Source organism: Coturnix japonica, chromosome 13 (assembly GCF_001577835.2).
Source record: "Coturnix japonica isolate 7356 chromosome 13, Coturnix japonica 2.1, whole genome shotgun sequence".
In the NCBI taxonomy this organism is placed as follows: Eukaryota; Metazoa; Chordata; class Aves; order Galliformes; family Phasianidae; genus Coturnix; species Coturnix japonica.
Genome location: NC_029528.1, coordinates 397,842 through 410,230, shown reverse-complemented (window position 1 = coordinate 410,230; position 12,389 = coordinate 397,842). Strand labels below are relative to the sequence as shown.

The 12,389-nt window shown below is 53.3% G+C and overlaps 1 protein-coding gene across 4 annotated transcripts in view; it reads left to right on the top strand.

The window, feature by feature from the left end:
- Nucleotides 1-7,597: 7,597 nt before the first annotated feature.
- The window catches only part of TCERG1 (transcription elongation regulator 1), a 29,425-nt gene continuing 24,633 nt past the window's right edge, over nucleotides 7,598-12,389 (top strand). For 3 of the 4 annotated variants that reach the window (XM_015875486.2, XM_015875485.2, XM_015875484.2), the window contains exons 1-4: nucleotides 7,631-7,683; nucleotides 8,470-8,695; nucleotides 9,654-9,806; nucleotides 10,034-10,268. In XM_015875486.2, the coding sequence (XP_015730972.1) occupies nucleotides 8,471-8,695; nucleotides 9,654-9,806; nucleotides 10,034-10,268 (613 nt within the window). In that variant the 5' untranslated portion in view covers nucleotides 7,631-7,683; nucleotide 8,470. Of the gene's footprint in view, nucleotides 7,684-8,469; nucleotides 8,696-9,653; nucleotides 9,807-10,033; nucleotides 10,269-12,389 lie in introns of all 4 variants that reach the window. The other variant, XM_015875483.2, reaches the window with a different exon arrangement.

Genomic DNA, 12,389 nt, shown 5'->3' with positions numbered 1-12,389 from the left:
GCTTCCCCTCTGCCCGCTCGCGGTTCGGCGGATCCTCATTGCGGCAGAGCAGGCGGTGCCGCCGGGGCTGCGAGCTCCAAGGGACGCTCAGCCATAAAGGCAGGTAGGCGGGTAGGGGCATCTCTGTTTCCTTCCCTGCTCCTGGCCGGCGAGCACGGCCGTGACCTGCCCCGCCTGGGAAGCTGCCGCCGAGCCGGGGCTGAGCCCGCTGCTCTGCCCGCTGCTCTGCCCGCTGCTCTGCCCGCTGCTCGCTCGGGCGGCTGCCTGGTGCTACTGGGGTCGGTCCCACAGCCGGAGCTGCCGACGGGAATGAAGCAGCCGCCGCCTTTCTGTTAAAACGAAAATACTGTTTGTGATACACAGAATTCGAAGGAATTTCCAAACAGAAGGATCGGGGTGTCGAGGAGCCCTTAACCCACGGGAAAGGAATATCCGGACAGAAAGCGGTCATCGCTTCTGCAAAAGGGCGCGGCAGCATCGCGCCGTTTGTCTTCCATCACGGAACGGGAATTCCAGCGCTTCTGAAGCGCTCTTCGCACAGCTCTGTTACCGTCTACAGCCCGTGTTAACCCCGCTCAGCTGCATCCTGCTCGCCCCGCCCGGGCTCAGCTCACCGCTCTGCGCCGCGCTGCAGCAGTGGGGACGCATTCTTATGTCCGCCACTGCCTAAAGGGGATTGGGATCGTGCTGCTCTTGGATGGCAAAGGTGTCCCTGCCGCTTTAATATATGACTGATGTGTTTGGCTCTGCTATGAGACGGTTTTACATTTGTCCTTTTGGGCCAGGTCCAGAAAATGGCCTAAAGATGTAAAATAAGTCCTAAATGAACTTTAGACTCTGAAATCTACAGTTACTGTTACGGAAACCAGAGCTCTGCGTGCTCCTCTTCCACCCGCGCTGGCAGTACGACCCGAGCACCTGATCCTCCTCTGCTCCTGGTTCCTCTGCGTGGACACAGAGCTGCATCGGGAGGCGCTGCTCATGGCCCAGGGCTGAGGTGATACTCTGCCCAGTATCCCGAATGACCTGAGTGCTTCATTTAGGATCTCAAGTTGGAGGTCAGCACACGCTGCATTAACAGTTCCTGATACCTTGAGTCTGGTTGCCAGTGCTCCTGATGAATACACTGACACAAAACCCTGTCTGCCCAGAGCTGGGGGGATTCTTTCAACTTCAGCAGGAGTAGCCGAGAGCTGGCATTTGGTGCCAAGGAGCACATGAAAACAGCCTGTATTTTCCTCTTGGTGTGAGGGGCAGTGCCCCGGAGCTGGGAAACGATGCCAGGGGCAATGCAGGGAAGGGAGATGAGGAACTAGTACCCAAAAGGAGTTTTGGTGGCAGCGTTCCCTGCAGAGCACCTGTCTCTCCCACTGCTGCTCTCTGCACACTCCCTCCCATGCAGCCACAGGGCTCGGGCTGGAGCAGGAACTGAGGAGAGCTGGTGGCCAGTCCACAGTGGAGGGGTTGCAACGTGGCCCTATGCCCAGTGGTGGATCATGGCCAGACTCACCCCCAGGAAGAGGGATTTGCTACCTTGGAGGAAGGGCAGCCCCTTCCATGGCACTGGGAAGCGGGAAGAGAAACGTGACCAAAGGGAGATGGGCAGCATAGAGCTGCTCTGTGAGACACGTGTGAGACAAAGACCAGCAGGCAAATCCCTTCGTAAGGTTCACAAACCACTAACAATTGATCTAGTATTTTTTTTTCTCCATACCATGCTTGTTCCTTAATATCCTGCTCTGTGTCTCCCGGGGACTGCACACCAGAGATGAAAGCAAAGAAAACCAAACAAGCCATTGGCGGTGCTCACTCAATTGATTTTTACACAAAATTTGCCTTCATGCACGAAGGATAGAAAAACGATCCCATTAATAATGAATAGCAAAAACAAATGTGGGGTGGAAATCAATAGAAGCACAGCTGATATCCTGGGAGGGTGTGGGGGGGAAGCCCCAAGATGCACAGAGCCGGGGGCAGGAGGGGAGGATGGGCTGTGGGACACTGCAGGGTACCCCAAGGGCCTCCATCCCACCTCCAGGACATGCAGTTTCTCATCCCACCCAGTTCCAACCCAAGCAGATCATCCCACCTCACTCCTTGCATTCCTCTCCATTGCTCTGCAGACACTGAGTGTCATCAGGTGGGCATTGATCAGAGCCACGTGGGAACACATGGGCTCAAAGCAGAACACTGCTTTGCACCCATAGGTGCAGGAGGAGTCATTCCAGCCCTGCAGCTGTGCTGGTTACCTTCAGAGCGGAGTGTTTTAAGGCAATTAGGCAAATTTGTCTTTAATGACAGTGGTTGTGCTTCGGAAATGTTAGAAACAAAATTCTTCCATCATCAAGACATGAATTAGACATTGTTTCTTAAAGCAAATTCAGAATGATATATATAGAGCTTTGTGTCACCATGTCTTCAATAGAATTTAAATGGAGACGCAGCATGCAGATGAAATGAAATCTTTGTTTTAAAATCTGAAGAGAATTCAAAGTGTGCAATACCATTATATAAACCAACATTAGCTGGCCTGAAACAGCACTGCATGAGCTGAATGCCCTCAGCCTGCCTGCTGGAAATAAGCTCCCAGTGCATGGAAGGAACTCCGGCACAGCCACTGTGCAGGGCAGTGTTGGGTGCGTGGAGCTTGTGTGGGACCAGGGGGTGATGCCCTCAACATGGAGCACTGCATGGGAGAGGGCTCTGCTCTGCTGAGCTGCTGTGCTTCCTGACAGAGCTTTGGTGAGGGCTCACTAAACGTTTCTGGGCTGTAAATGTGGCAGCAGATACAAGAGTGTCTGAACAGCCATCCTGTGCTGTGCTGGAGCACACCGAGCATGTGAGGGCTGTGAGAGGTGTGAGCAGGTGGATTTGCAGGGAAACCTTAGGTTTTTCTTCTCCTAAGTGAGCTGAGCCATGCACAGAGCTGCAGCACTTATGGCATGCAGAGAACATCCCTTGATCTCCGGTGTTTAAAATCCTCTTCCAGAGCCACCTGTAGGACTGTGCTGCTCACAGCCATCTCAGATAGACTCAAATTCACACAGCAAAACATGTGAAGGGACATCAGGGCTGGAAGACAAACCCAGAGACAAAGCAGCAAATGAGTTGGGCAGGAGGAACTGCTGAGGCTGCTGCAGGATGGAGCTGTCCCGGGCTGTGTGCGCAGCAGCAGTGCAGCATGGAGTCAGGGACTGCAGTGCAGACAGCGGTGTGAGCAGCCACCCTGCAGCCAGAGCACAGTGTGTGGGGACCCGAGTCAGGCACACTATTTAATGTTTGATATCTCAGTTGTTTCTGAATCTGTTATCTTCCCCAAATGCCAGAATAGATTAGTCTACAAACATTACCACATTACAGCCTGAGTGCAGTTTTCTGCCTAAGAAAGAAAGAAAGAAAGAAGAACATTTCTCCCTTAAGCAGTGCAGTGAGAACACACCAAAGCATCCAAGAAAGTGTGCCAACTTCTGCCTATTGCCGGGACAGGAGGACCACTCACCCCCTGTGCTGTGGGGCCGCTGTGATTGCCCCACACTCTGCAGGACCAGGCCCCCATCCCAGGCTGTTCTCCCACACTGCTCCCATGTGGAGGCACAGCTGGGAGTCCTTTCACCCCGCAGACACAGCCACGCTGACCAGGGATGCAGGAAGGCCCAGGTATCTGTGAGTGGACACGTGAGCGAGCCGGGTCTGATCGGCAGCACCACGTGTGTGATGGGCCTTGTGCCACGTGCACACACAGCAACATGGAAAATGCATTAGCCCCCTCCACTGAAACCTGAGGCAATTGGCCGTGAGAGCTCATGTCCTGGGACTGAACACTGATGCCATTACCCAGGACTCTGTTGCAGAGCTGAAGCACAGGCAAAGCAGCACATTGCTGCAGTGTACGGTGCTGCCTGGCAGCCAAAAGCTCCCCGGAGGCCGTGGCACTGCACAGGGAGCTCTGCAACAGCTCTGCCCTCAGGGTCCAGCCGTGCCCCTGCTCCCCAGGATGCTCCTGCTGCCTTCTGGGCTGGGCAGCCCCCTCAGCCTTTACCTGCTCCTCTGTGCCTCCTGCTGCCCCCGGGGCTCTGCACTCAGCCCTGCCCTGGGGAACCCATAGCCCAGGGCCTCATGCTGTGCCACCGGGCACCCGATGGGCACTGAATGCTGGTGGCTGTGCTGAGCAGCCCAGGTCCATGGAGCCTGGGAAGGAGCAGCGCAGGCACCATGAGCAGCAGTGCAGGGACCGGGGAGCAGAGCACCTCGACGCATCAATAATTCATAAAATGCCAGCAGCAATGAAGGGAGAGAGGGACTGGAAGTAGGAGAACAGAATATCATAAAGCTTTTTAATGGTCTTTTTCCATTAGTGTCAGATATGTGGCTGCTCTTCAAGCAGGGGGTGTTCCCCGGACTCACACAGAGTTCAGCGTCTCTGGGAGGCTGCACCTTCCTGCCACATCCCAGGCTGCCGTGATGGGTGGGTGCTGCTCAGGGCCCCCCATGGCTTTGGGGGCATTTGCAGGGCCTGGAACCCTGTGAAGATGCTGCAGTGCAGAGCCGTGCTGTGCCCACCAGCAGGAAAGCTGGCCCAGCTTTGTTGGCTGTGTTCACTCCATGACCTTCAAACAGGCCCAGGTTTGAGGACCCTCTGCTGTCAATGCCAGAGGGCACCCTCCAACCTGTCCTATCTCTGCAGCCGAGTGCCACAGTCCCTTCTCAGCAGCACCAGTCATGGCCCAAAGCAGCATGACCAGGGGGTGCAGGCTCATGTGGGGTGCATGCAGGGTGCCAGGAGAGGAGCATCTTGCTGGGGACAGAGGAATTGGGGGGGGGGGGGCTGGACAGACTGAGTATTTTCTAATTGCAAAGCAGCTGATTCATCTGGATTTCTATTCTCTCATGAAAGCACCTCAGCACCTTGTGCTGAAAGAAAGATGGATTTTCTTCATGGAACCACAGGGAAAGAATGAGGCTAGAAGAAGCTGCTCCATGCCCAGGGACTGTGTGCACTGTGCTGTGTGGCAGTGGATGTGCCATGCAGGGACACACCTCATTAAAATTTAACAGCACCCAGAGCCATCTGCCTCCACGTGCTCCCACACAGGTGCCTCCCCACAGCCACCACAAGCCTTGCCCCAAGGTGGAGCACAGTGCTCACAGCAGCTGGGGGGATGTGAGGGGCATGTGCTGTACACAGGGCAGGGGTTGTCACTGGGTGTCAGCCCTCAAATCTGCCTCCTGAGCCCTCCAGGTTGCTGTGCTGGGGCTGTGGTGCCAGGGAACAGCATCGTTAGAGGATTCCCAGCATGGATGTTCTGTGTTGCTGTCTGCTGCATTATTTATTATGGGAATGTTGGCAGCTGGGAGTCTGTACCAGGCTGAGCAGAGCATGCCCCTGTGCAGACCTTGCCCACACTGAGCCCATGGTCCTGCTGTGCAGCACAGGGGGTGAGGGAGGGCAAGGAATGGGGTCACTGAGAATGGGGACTTCAGGCATGGGGATGCCAGGAGTGCTGCCTGCCCCCTCCAGCTGGGCCTGCCCCTCTGACACGGCACCCCTGGGTCTCCTTGGCAGATGCAGGCACAGCAGTAGCCTGCAGGCCCTGCAGACAGCCCAGGGCAAGATTTTTAATTCAGCATCACACTTCAGCCTGAAATCTGAAATAAAAATAGAAAAGAATGACAGCATGTCAGCACCTCCGAGCCTGTGGTGGAGCTGCTGGATGTTGTGGGGTTGGGGCAGCACATGGGGGTGCCTGGCACAGTGCTGGGGTCAGTGTATGTCACATCACTGTGAGCAGGGAGGAAAAGGCCACCTGATATGCCCGAAGGAACTTGGGAATTTGGTCAGATTTGAAGGGAGCACACACAGCATGGAACTATAAGCGTCCTTCCTGTGTGTCTGGCAGTGATGTGGGACCACTTAAAAAACACTCCTTTAAAAATTACAGCAACCTGAGCACTTGGAAAGGTGGGACCTTTAGAAACCTCTACAAGAAAGCGCTCCCTTCCCAATGGCCCCACGGCAACAGCTCTGTGCTGTGGTTCTTGGTGCAGAACCAACTGCTGCTGAGCTCCTGAGCTGCAGGGCCATGGGTGCAGCAGGAAGGAGCAGTGGGGAGGAGCACCAGGCTGCTGCTGCTGCTGCTGCTTCCCTGACTGCAGGTCTTACAGCAGTTCTCTGAATGCTCCTCTTGCCTTGGAGACATCATATTTGCACCGTCACATCTCTGCTCACTGCCCTGCAGGTCTGCAGTCACTGGAGCTAGTGCAGTGCTGGGCTCTCCGTGAACGGATCCAGCTCCAAGGCCAAGTGCTGGCTGAAGCCCTGAGGAGCAAAACCAAGATGTGTTTCCAGCCACAGCCCTGAGGATTCCTGCCCATGATGTGCATTACGAGCAGCTCAGCCGTGATGGAGGCTGCGTCCCACCGCTCCCATTGTGTCCACATTCCCAGAGTCAATTAGTCAATTGTGCTGTCAATTAGTGCCCCCCCCCCCCCTCAACAACCTGTGGAATAAAAATCGAGATTTCAACTAAATCCTGGGTAAAGTTTAAAGCTGGGTATTTGCAATGCAATAGATGGTTCCATTTCCAAAAGCCACACGGTGCTGACACCACATCCATCGCATCTCACCATTCATTGCTCCTGGAACAGCTGCAGCCTCAGAATTAGAATGATGCTTCCTTGAGAGAACAAACTGCGCAGTGAGGCTGGGGCTGTGCTGCGAGGCTGCAAGGCTGTGCTGCAGGGCTGTGCTGCAGGGCTGTGCTGCAGGGCTGTACTGCAGGATTGTGCTGTGGGGCCTGATCTCAGCTGAGCACGAGGAGGGGCCGTGCAGCTGCTCCTCTCTGCCAGCCCGTCATTAATGAATTATTGAGACAACCCTGAAACAAGCAGATGAAAAAAGAGGATGAAAGACGCTACAGACAGACGGACAGACCCGCTGCTAAGGGAGGATCTAGACAACCGTGTCCAGAACTGGCTTTCACGTCCTGCAGTCACACAGCGCTCACAGTGCTCCTGCTGTGCACAAGGTGCGGGCGCTGGGCGCTCCATCCCGCAGGGCGGTGCCGCGCCGTCCTCCGCTCGCTCCGCAGGCTCCGCCCGCTCCGAGCCGCGCCCCAACGCCCGTCACTGTCAGTCACTGTCAGTCACTGTCAGTCACTGTCCCTGTCCCAGCGCAGCGCCCCCGCCAGGCGGTGTCAATCCGTGCCCTCTCATTGGGCGCTGTTTCGCCTTCTGTGATTGGGAGATCGCGGCTGCCTGCGCGCTCCGATTGGTTCCCGTGCTCCATGAGCTCTGCGCTCTGATTGGAGGCGCTTCCTGTCGTCTTTTTTTTCCCTGCGGCCTGTTCCGGCGGATGTGACGTCATTTTCCGTCTTCTCTCTGGGTCACGCCTCACGTGACCGCCTCGCGAGCGGCGCGGGACGGCCCCCGGCAGCCAATCCCGTCGCGCCTGGCTTTCCCCATTCAAAGTCGGCGGGCGTAGCGACCAATGGCGGAGCGGTCCCGCCCCCGCCGGCGCTGACGGGCGTGGGCGGCGGCCAATGGGGTGCGGCGGGGCCTGGCCGGGGCGGCGGCGGCTAGGCGTCGCTGCGAGGTGGCGATGGCGGAACGGGGCGGCGGCGGCGGCGCGGGGACTGGAGGCGGCGAAGGGGAGGCGGCGGCGGAGCGGTTCGGCGGCGAGCTCAGGTACCGCGCGGCGCCGGGCCGCGACCGAGCGCTAAGGCCAAAACCGGCCCCTGCGGCCTCACCGCGGCGAGGCCCGGCGCGGCCTGCGGCGGCTGAGGGAGGCCGGGCCGCGGGCTCCGCTCCCCTTCCGCCCCGTGTGCCGCCTTTTGTCCGCGCCGCGCGGGGCCGCCGGGCCGGGCCCTCGGGGGCGGATGGGGAGTGAGGGTGCGGAGCGGGACGCGGCCCCTCCTTCCGGGCCCGGCGCTGCTGTGCCGCGGGGCAGTGCCGCTCTGCTGCTGCTGCTCCGCGCTCCCGTCGCGCGGTCCCGGAGCGGGCCCGGCATTGCGCTCTGGGAGCGGCGCTCGGCGCTGCCCGGGCAGGCGTTCCCTGCACGTGTGTGTGTGTGTGTGTGTGTGTTTGTGTGTGTGTGTGTTTGTGTGTGTGTGTGTGTGTGTGTTTGTGTGTGTGTTTGTGTGTGTGTTTGTGTGTGTGTTTGTGTGTGTGTGTGTGTGTGTGTGTGTTCGGGCCCCGGGCCTTGCGGAGCTCCAGGGTGGTGGTTTCTATGCGTAGAAGTTAATAAGTGACGTCCTTTGAGTTTGCGAAGGGAAGAACCTACCGAGGCTGTTAGTGTAGTTTTTTTATTTCATACACGCATATAATTACGGTTTGGCAATTTTTCCTCATCCAATTGAGTTTTGTTAGTTTGTTGTTGTTGTTGTTGTTGTTCTTTCTTTTTTTAACAAGCACTGATTTCCTGCAGCTCAGCAGTGAGCGATACCCGGTTCAGTTTCTCTCGCCCTCCCGCAGGATGGCCCAGCAGCAGGCGCTGCGGTTCCGCGGCCCGGCGCCGCCCCCGAACGCGGTGATGCGTGGCCCCCCTCCGCTGATGCGGCCCCCGCCGCCCTTCGGGATGATGCGGGGCCCCCCGCCGCCGCCGCGACCCCCCTTCGGGCGCCCTCCCTTCGACCCCAACATGCCTCCGATGCCGCCTCCAGGAGGGATCCCTCCGCCGATGGGACCCCCACACCTGCAGGTATGTACGGGCAGCACTTTGTGTGTGGGAACAGGAAGATGAGAGCATTGAGGTGGGTGAGGAAAGCAGCTGGGATGGCACACAGCTTCTGTGTGGTGTTATGGAACTCAAGATGATGTGTTGCAGTATGAAGAGCCCCGTGTTCAACTCCTTACAGCAATTCTGTGTTAATGGTTTATGCAGGGTGAGTTCACCACCAGCATTAACCAAATCCGAACTGCATTTTAGTGCCTCGCAGCCATGCAGAATGCAGCAGTTAGATTTGCATAGTCCTTTGCGCTTGGAAAAACACACACCTGAAGTTTGTATTGGCCTTCTGGGGTGTTCTGGTGTGCTGTGATTGCTTACTGAGCAATGGGGAATGAACATAGAGGAGCAGAAGGGCAGAAGGGACTGCAGTGCAGTGAGCTGAATTCTACCTGAGTTCCAGCATGAATCATAGCAGCAATTGCTGTGGAAGTTTGCTGTTAGTTCTGATTGACAAGTGACTGATCAGATAGGCAAGCAGTAATTCTGATAAGCAGATTTGTAATTGGTAATTGAGTATGTTTTGTTTCAGTGCTGTATTCAAAGGGTTACATCAGTGGTGATGCACCAGAAATTGTCAGTGGACAAACACTGAGCAAACATCTGAAAGAACCTGAGAGTTGACACAGGGTCTGACCAAATCAGCAGCACGTAGCAATGCTACTGATGTCTGAGGGAGAAATTCTTTACCTCGCAGTACATTTGGTGCTTGTTGTGGTTTTTGTTCTTCGTTAACTTTGAGTGTTCCTGGCATCTGCAGGATTAGTCTCAGCATATTGTGAGCCTGTTGGTTCTATAAGCTGAGGTTGGTTTGTTAAAGCTCTCAAGATGGGCAGTTAACCTTAGCATAGTTGTAATGAGCGGTGATGCTTTAATAAATGCAAGTCTATTTTGAACATGGTATGACATTATTACTATTATTTGCCTTCAGAGACCACCATTTATGCCTCCTCCCATGGGCAGCATGCCACCACCTCCTGGAATGATGTTCCCTCCAGGAATGCCACCTGTCAGTGCCCCTGGGACACCAGCAATGCCCCCAGCTGAGGAGATATGGGTAGAAAACAAAACTCCGGATGGCAAGGTGAGATGGTCACCAGAGGCAGCAGAGTAATGGGTGTTTGCTGCTATGTTACCCTGTACAGTCCTACATGTGCGCGCTCAAAGATTGCATGGTAAAATCCTGTATAATTCTATTGATTCTCTTATTAAAATTACTTAATTGTTCTTAGAGCAGGAGTAGCTACAGCACTGATAAACTCTCCCCTTTCAGATAAGCACCTGTTTGATAGTGACATCCTTAACTCTTAGGTCTATTTCTACAACGCACGGACGCGTGAGTCAGCATGGACTAAGCCAGATGGGGTGAAAGTCATCCAGCAGTCAGAGCTGACACCAATGCTGGCAGCTCAGGCCCAGGTCGGTGCCTCCACACCAACAACCAGCAGTGCCGCGGCAGCTGCATCGCCGTCAACCTCCTCGAGCACTCAGTCTTCCACAACCTCTACCACAACCACGGCCACGTCGGTTTCACAGACAAATTCCAGTGAGTACCTGAGGGCTCCTCAGCTTTGCAATGTTGGGGTGCTGCTATGGGGAACTGCTGCAGCAAAAGCTTAGTATCCAGAAGGAAGCAATTTCCACATCGAGTGTGCAATATTTAATCCATAAGAACATTGCATGGGGTTTGTTTATTTATGTATTTATTTCTGATTTGGAAGAGTTGAAGTAGTGCTGTGCTGGGGTAGATAAATCTCTCAGTCAGCGTGAAACTCTTTTTCTTTAGGTCTTTGTGTGTTTGCTTTTTTCCCCCCTACTGTTATCACATCACATCAAAGCTATTATGCATCCATTTCCTTTTGATTGATTTTAAAACTATCTCGCAAAAAAAAATGATTTGAGGTAGGAATTACAACTGTACCAATTTCCTCTGATTCCAGAACTGCATTTGTTGCTTTAAGAGGAAATCTTTCAGCGCTGTTTCTGGGCTACATGGAATTGGTTGACTGCAGAATAGAGCTCCTTCTGATGTCTTATTTTTATCACTAGTAGCTTCCTGGCTGAGCATCCCAAGTTCCCATTTGCTGGAGTAGCACAAAAGCGGAAAAAGAAAGTCCTTAGCCCATTGTTATTCACAGATGACCTTTGAAAATTACTGCTGATTACATGGTTTAAGTCTTTGATTTTAAGGATTTTCTTACTGAGAAACCCCAAGAGTTTAGGGGTCTTCATTTATGCAACATGGACGTAATGAATGTTTATATGTAGCAACTGCATCAAACAATAGTTTATAATATACATATACGCTCACAAATGCCTCTAGTGCAGAACACTGATGCAGATCCTTATCTTAGGTACTCAAATCTATCTGCATGAATATATCACCAGCAAGCAATTGAGTAAAATCACCGGGTGTGGACAAAGCAAGGCATGCTAATTAACAAATGCTTTGGTTAGTGTTATGCCTGTGTGCAGGGTACTGAAAGCACAGCATCTCTGCTGCTCTGGAAGCCTGTTGTTTGATAGCCCTTATTGTTGTAACTGTGCTGGCAGAAACATGTACAGAAGGCCAGGCAAAAGCATCTGCAGAAGGTGAGTAATTGCTGAGCTGTCTGAACTGCAGCTGTAGCACACAGATGTGTTCTACTGAAATATTTGACCTTTATGCTGTTGCAGGAGGAACAAGTCAAACTTAATTTTTTTAACCCTAACTTCTGGTATCTTTGTTTGGAAGGAAGTTTGGAAGTTTGGGTAATCCCCAGGGTATGCTTTGTTAGTCCTGAAAGGAGGTCATTGAAGGAGCGAAATATTTGCTTTGCTCAAAACTTTTTAGAGCTTTACTATGAAAGATAAAGCTGTGATCAGCTGCTTTGTTGAAATAGGTTGGGTGTGTCATCACCTGAGGCTGAGAAACTGGAAGCAGGCAGAAGGTGAATGTTAGGTGCTGGCATAGGTCTCTGAGAACTGCGCCTAGTTTTGACGTCACTCTTCATGTACCTCCTCTGAAGCAAATTGTCTTAATACAAAATGCTAAAACTGTTCTGCTTCTGCTTGTTCTACCTGCTAAGCTTTGTCTTTGCTTTCAAGAACTATGACTGTTGGTGTCTGTGCCCAGGTGAAAACATTTTATCAGTTGAAATAATTTTACAACTTTCAGGCTTGGCCTGTAGAAGTCTGGGGCTTCTGGTAAGCTCAATCCTTGTCTGGTACTGATTTGGTGAGGACCTTAAAACAAGACACCTGCTCACTTTTGTCTCTGTTTCCCTAAATTTTAGGCTAAGAACTCTCTCTAGTCCTGAAGCACTTAAGGACAACAGACCAAAAACCTTTTTCTAAGCAGCTTAATACCGATAGCAGATTGGGAGTGATTCTGATTGTAGTTAAATAAAGAAGGCATCCAGGGTGCCCGTATATTGTGTGCTTATGAGTTGGGGATTTTGATTTTTTTTAATTAACAAAATTTTGAACAGTTCCTCCTCTCCCAAACCTCAGAGTATGAATTTCGAGGCTGGTCAATGACTTTGAGCCATCAGTTCTCTAGTTTCCGTTTTGCCAGTGCTTTGTCATGTAGCCCTGTTCCTGGTTCCGTGCTGATTTCAGTCATGCTACAGGGATTGCTGAATTGAATGCTGGTATTGTATTTTTCCACTGGGAGGCACCGAAAACC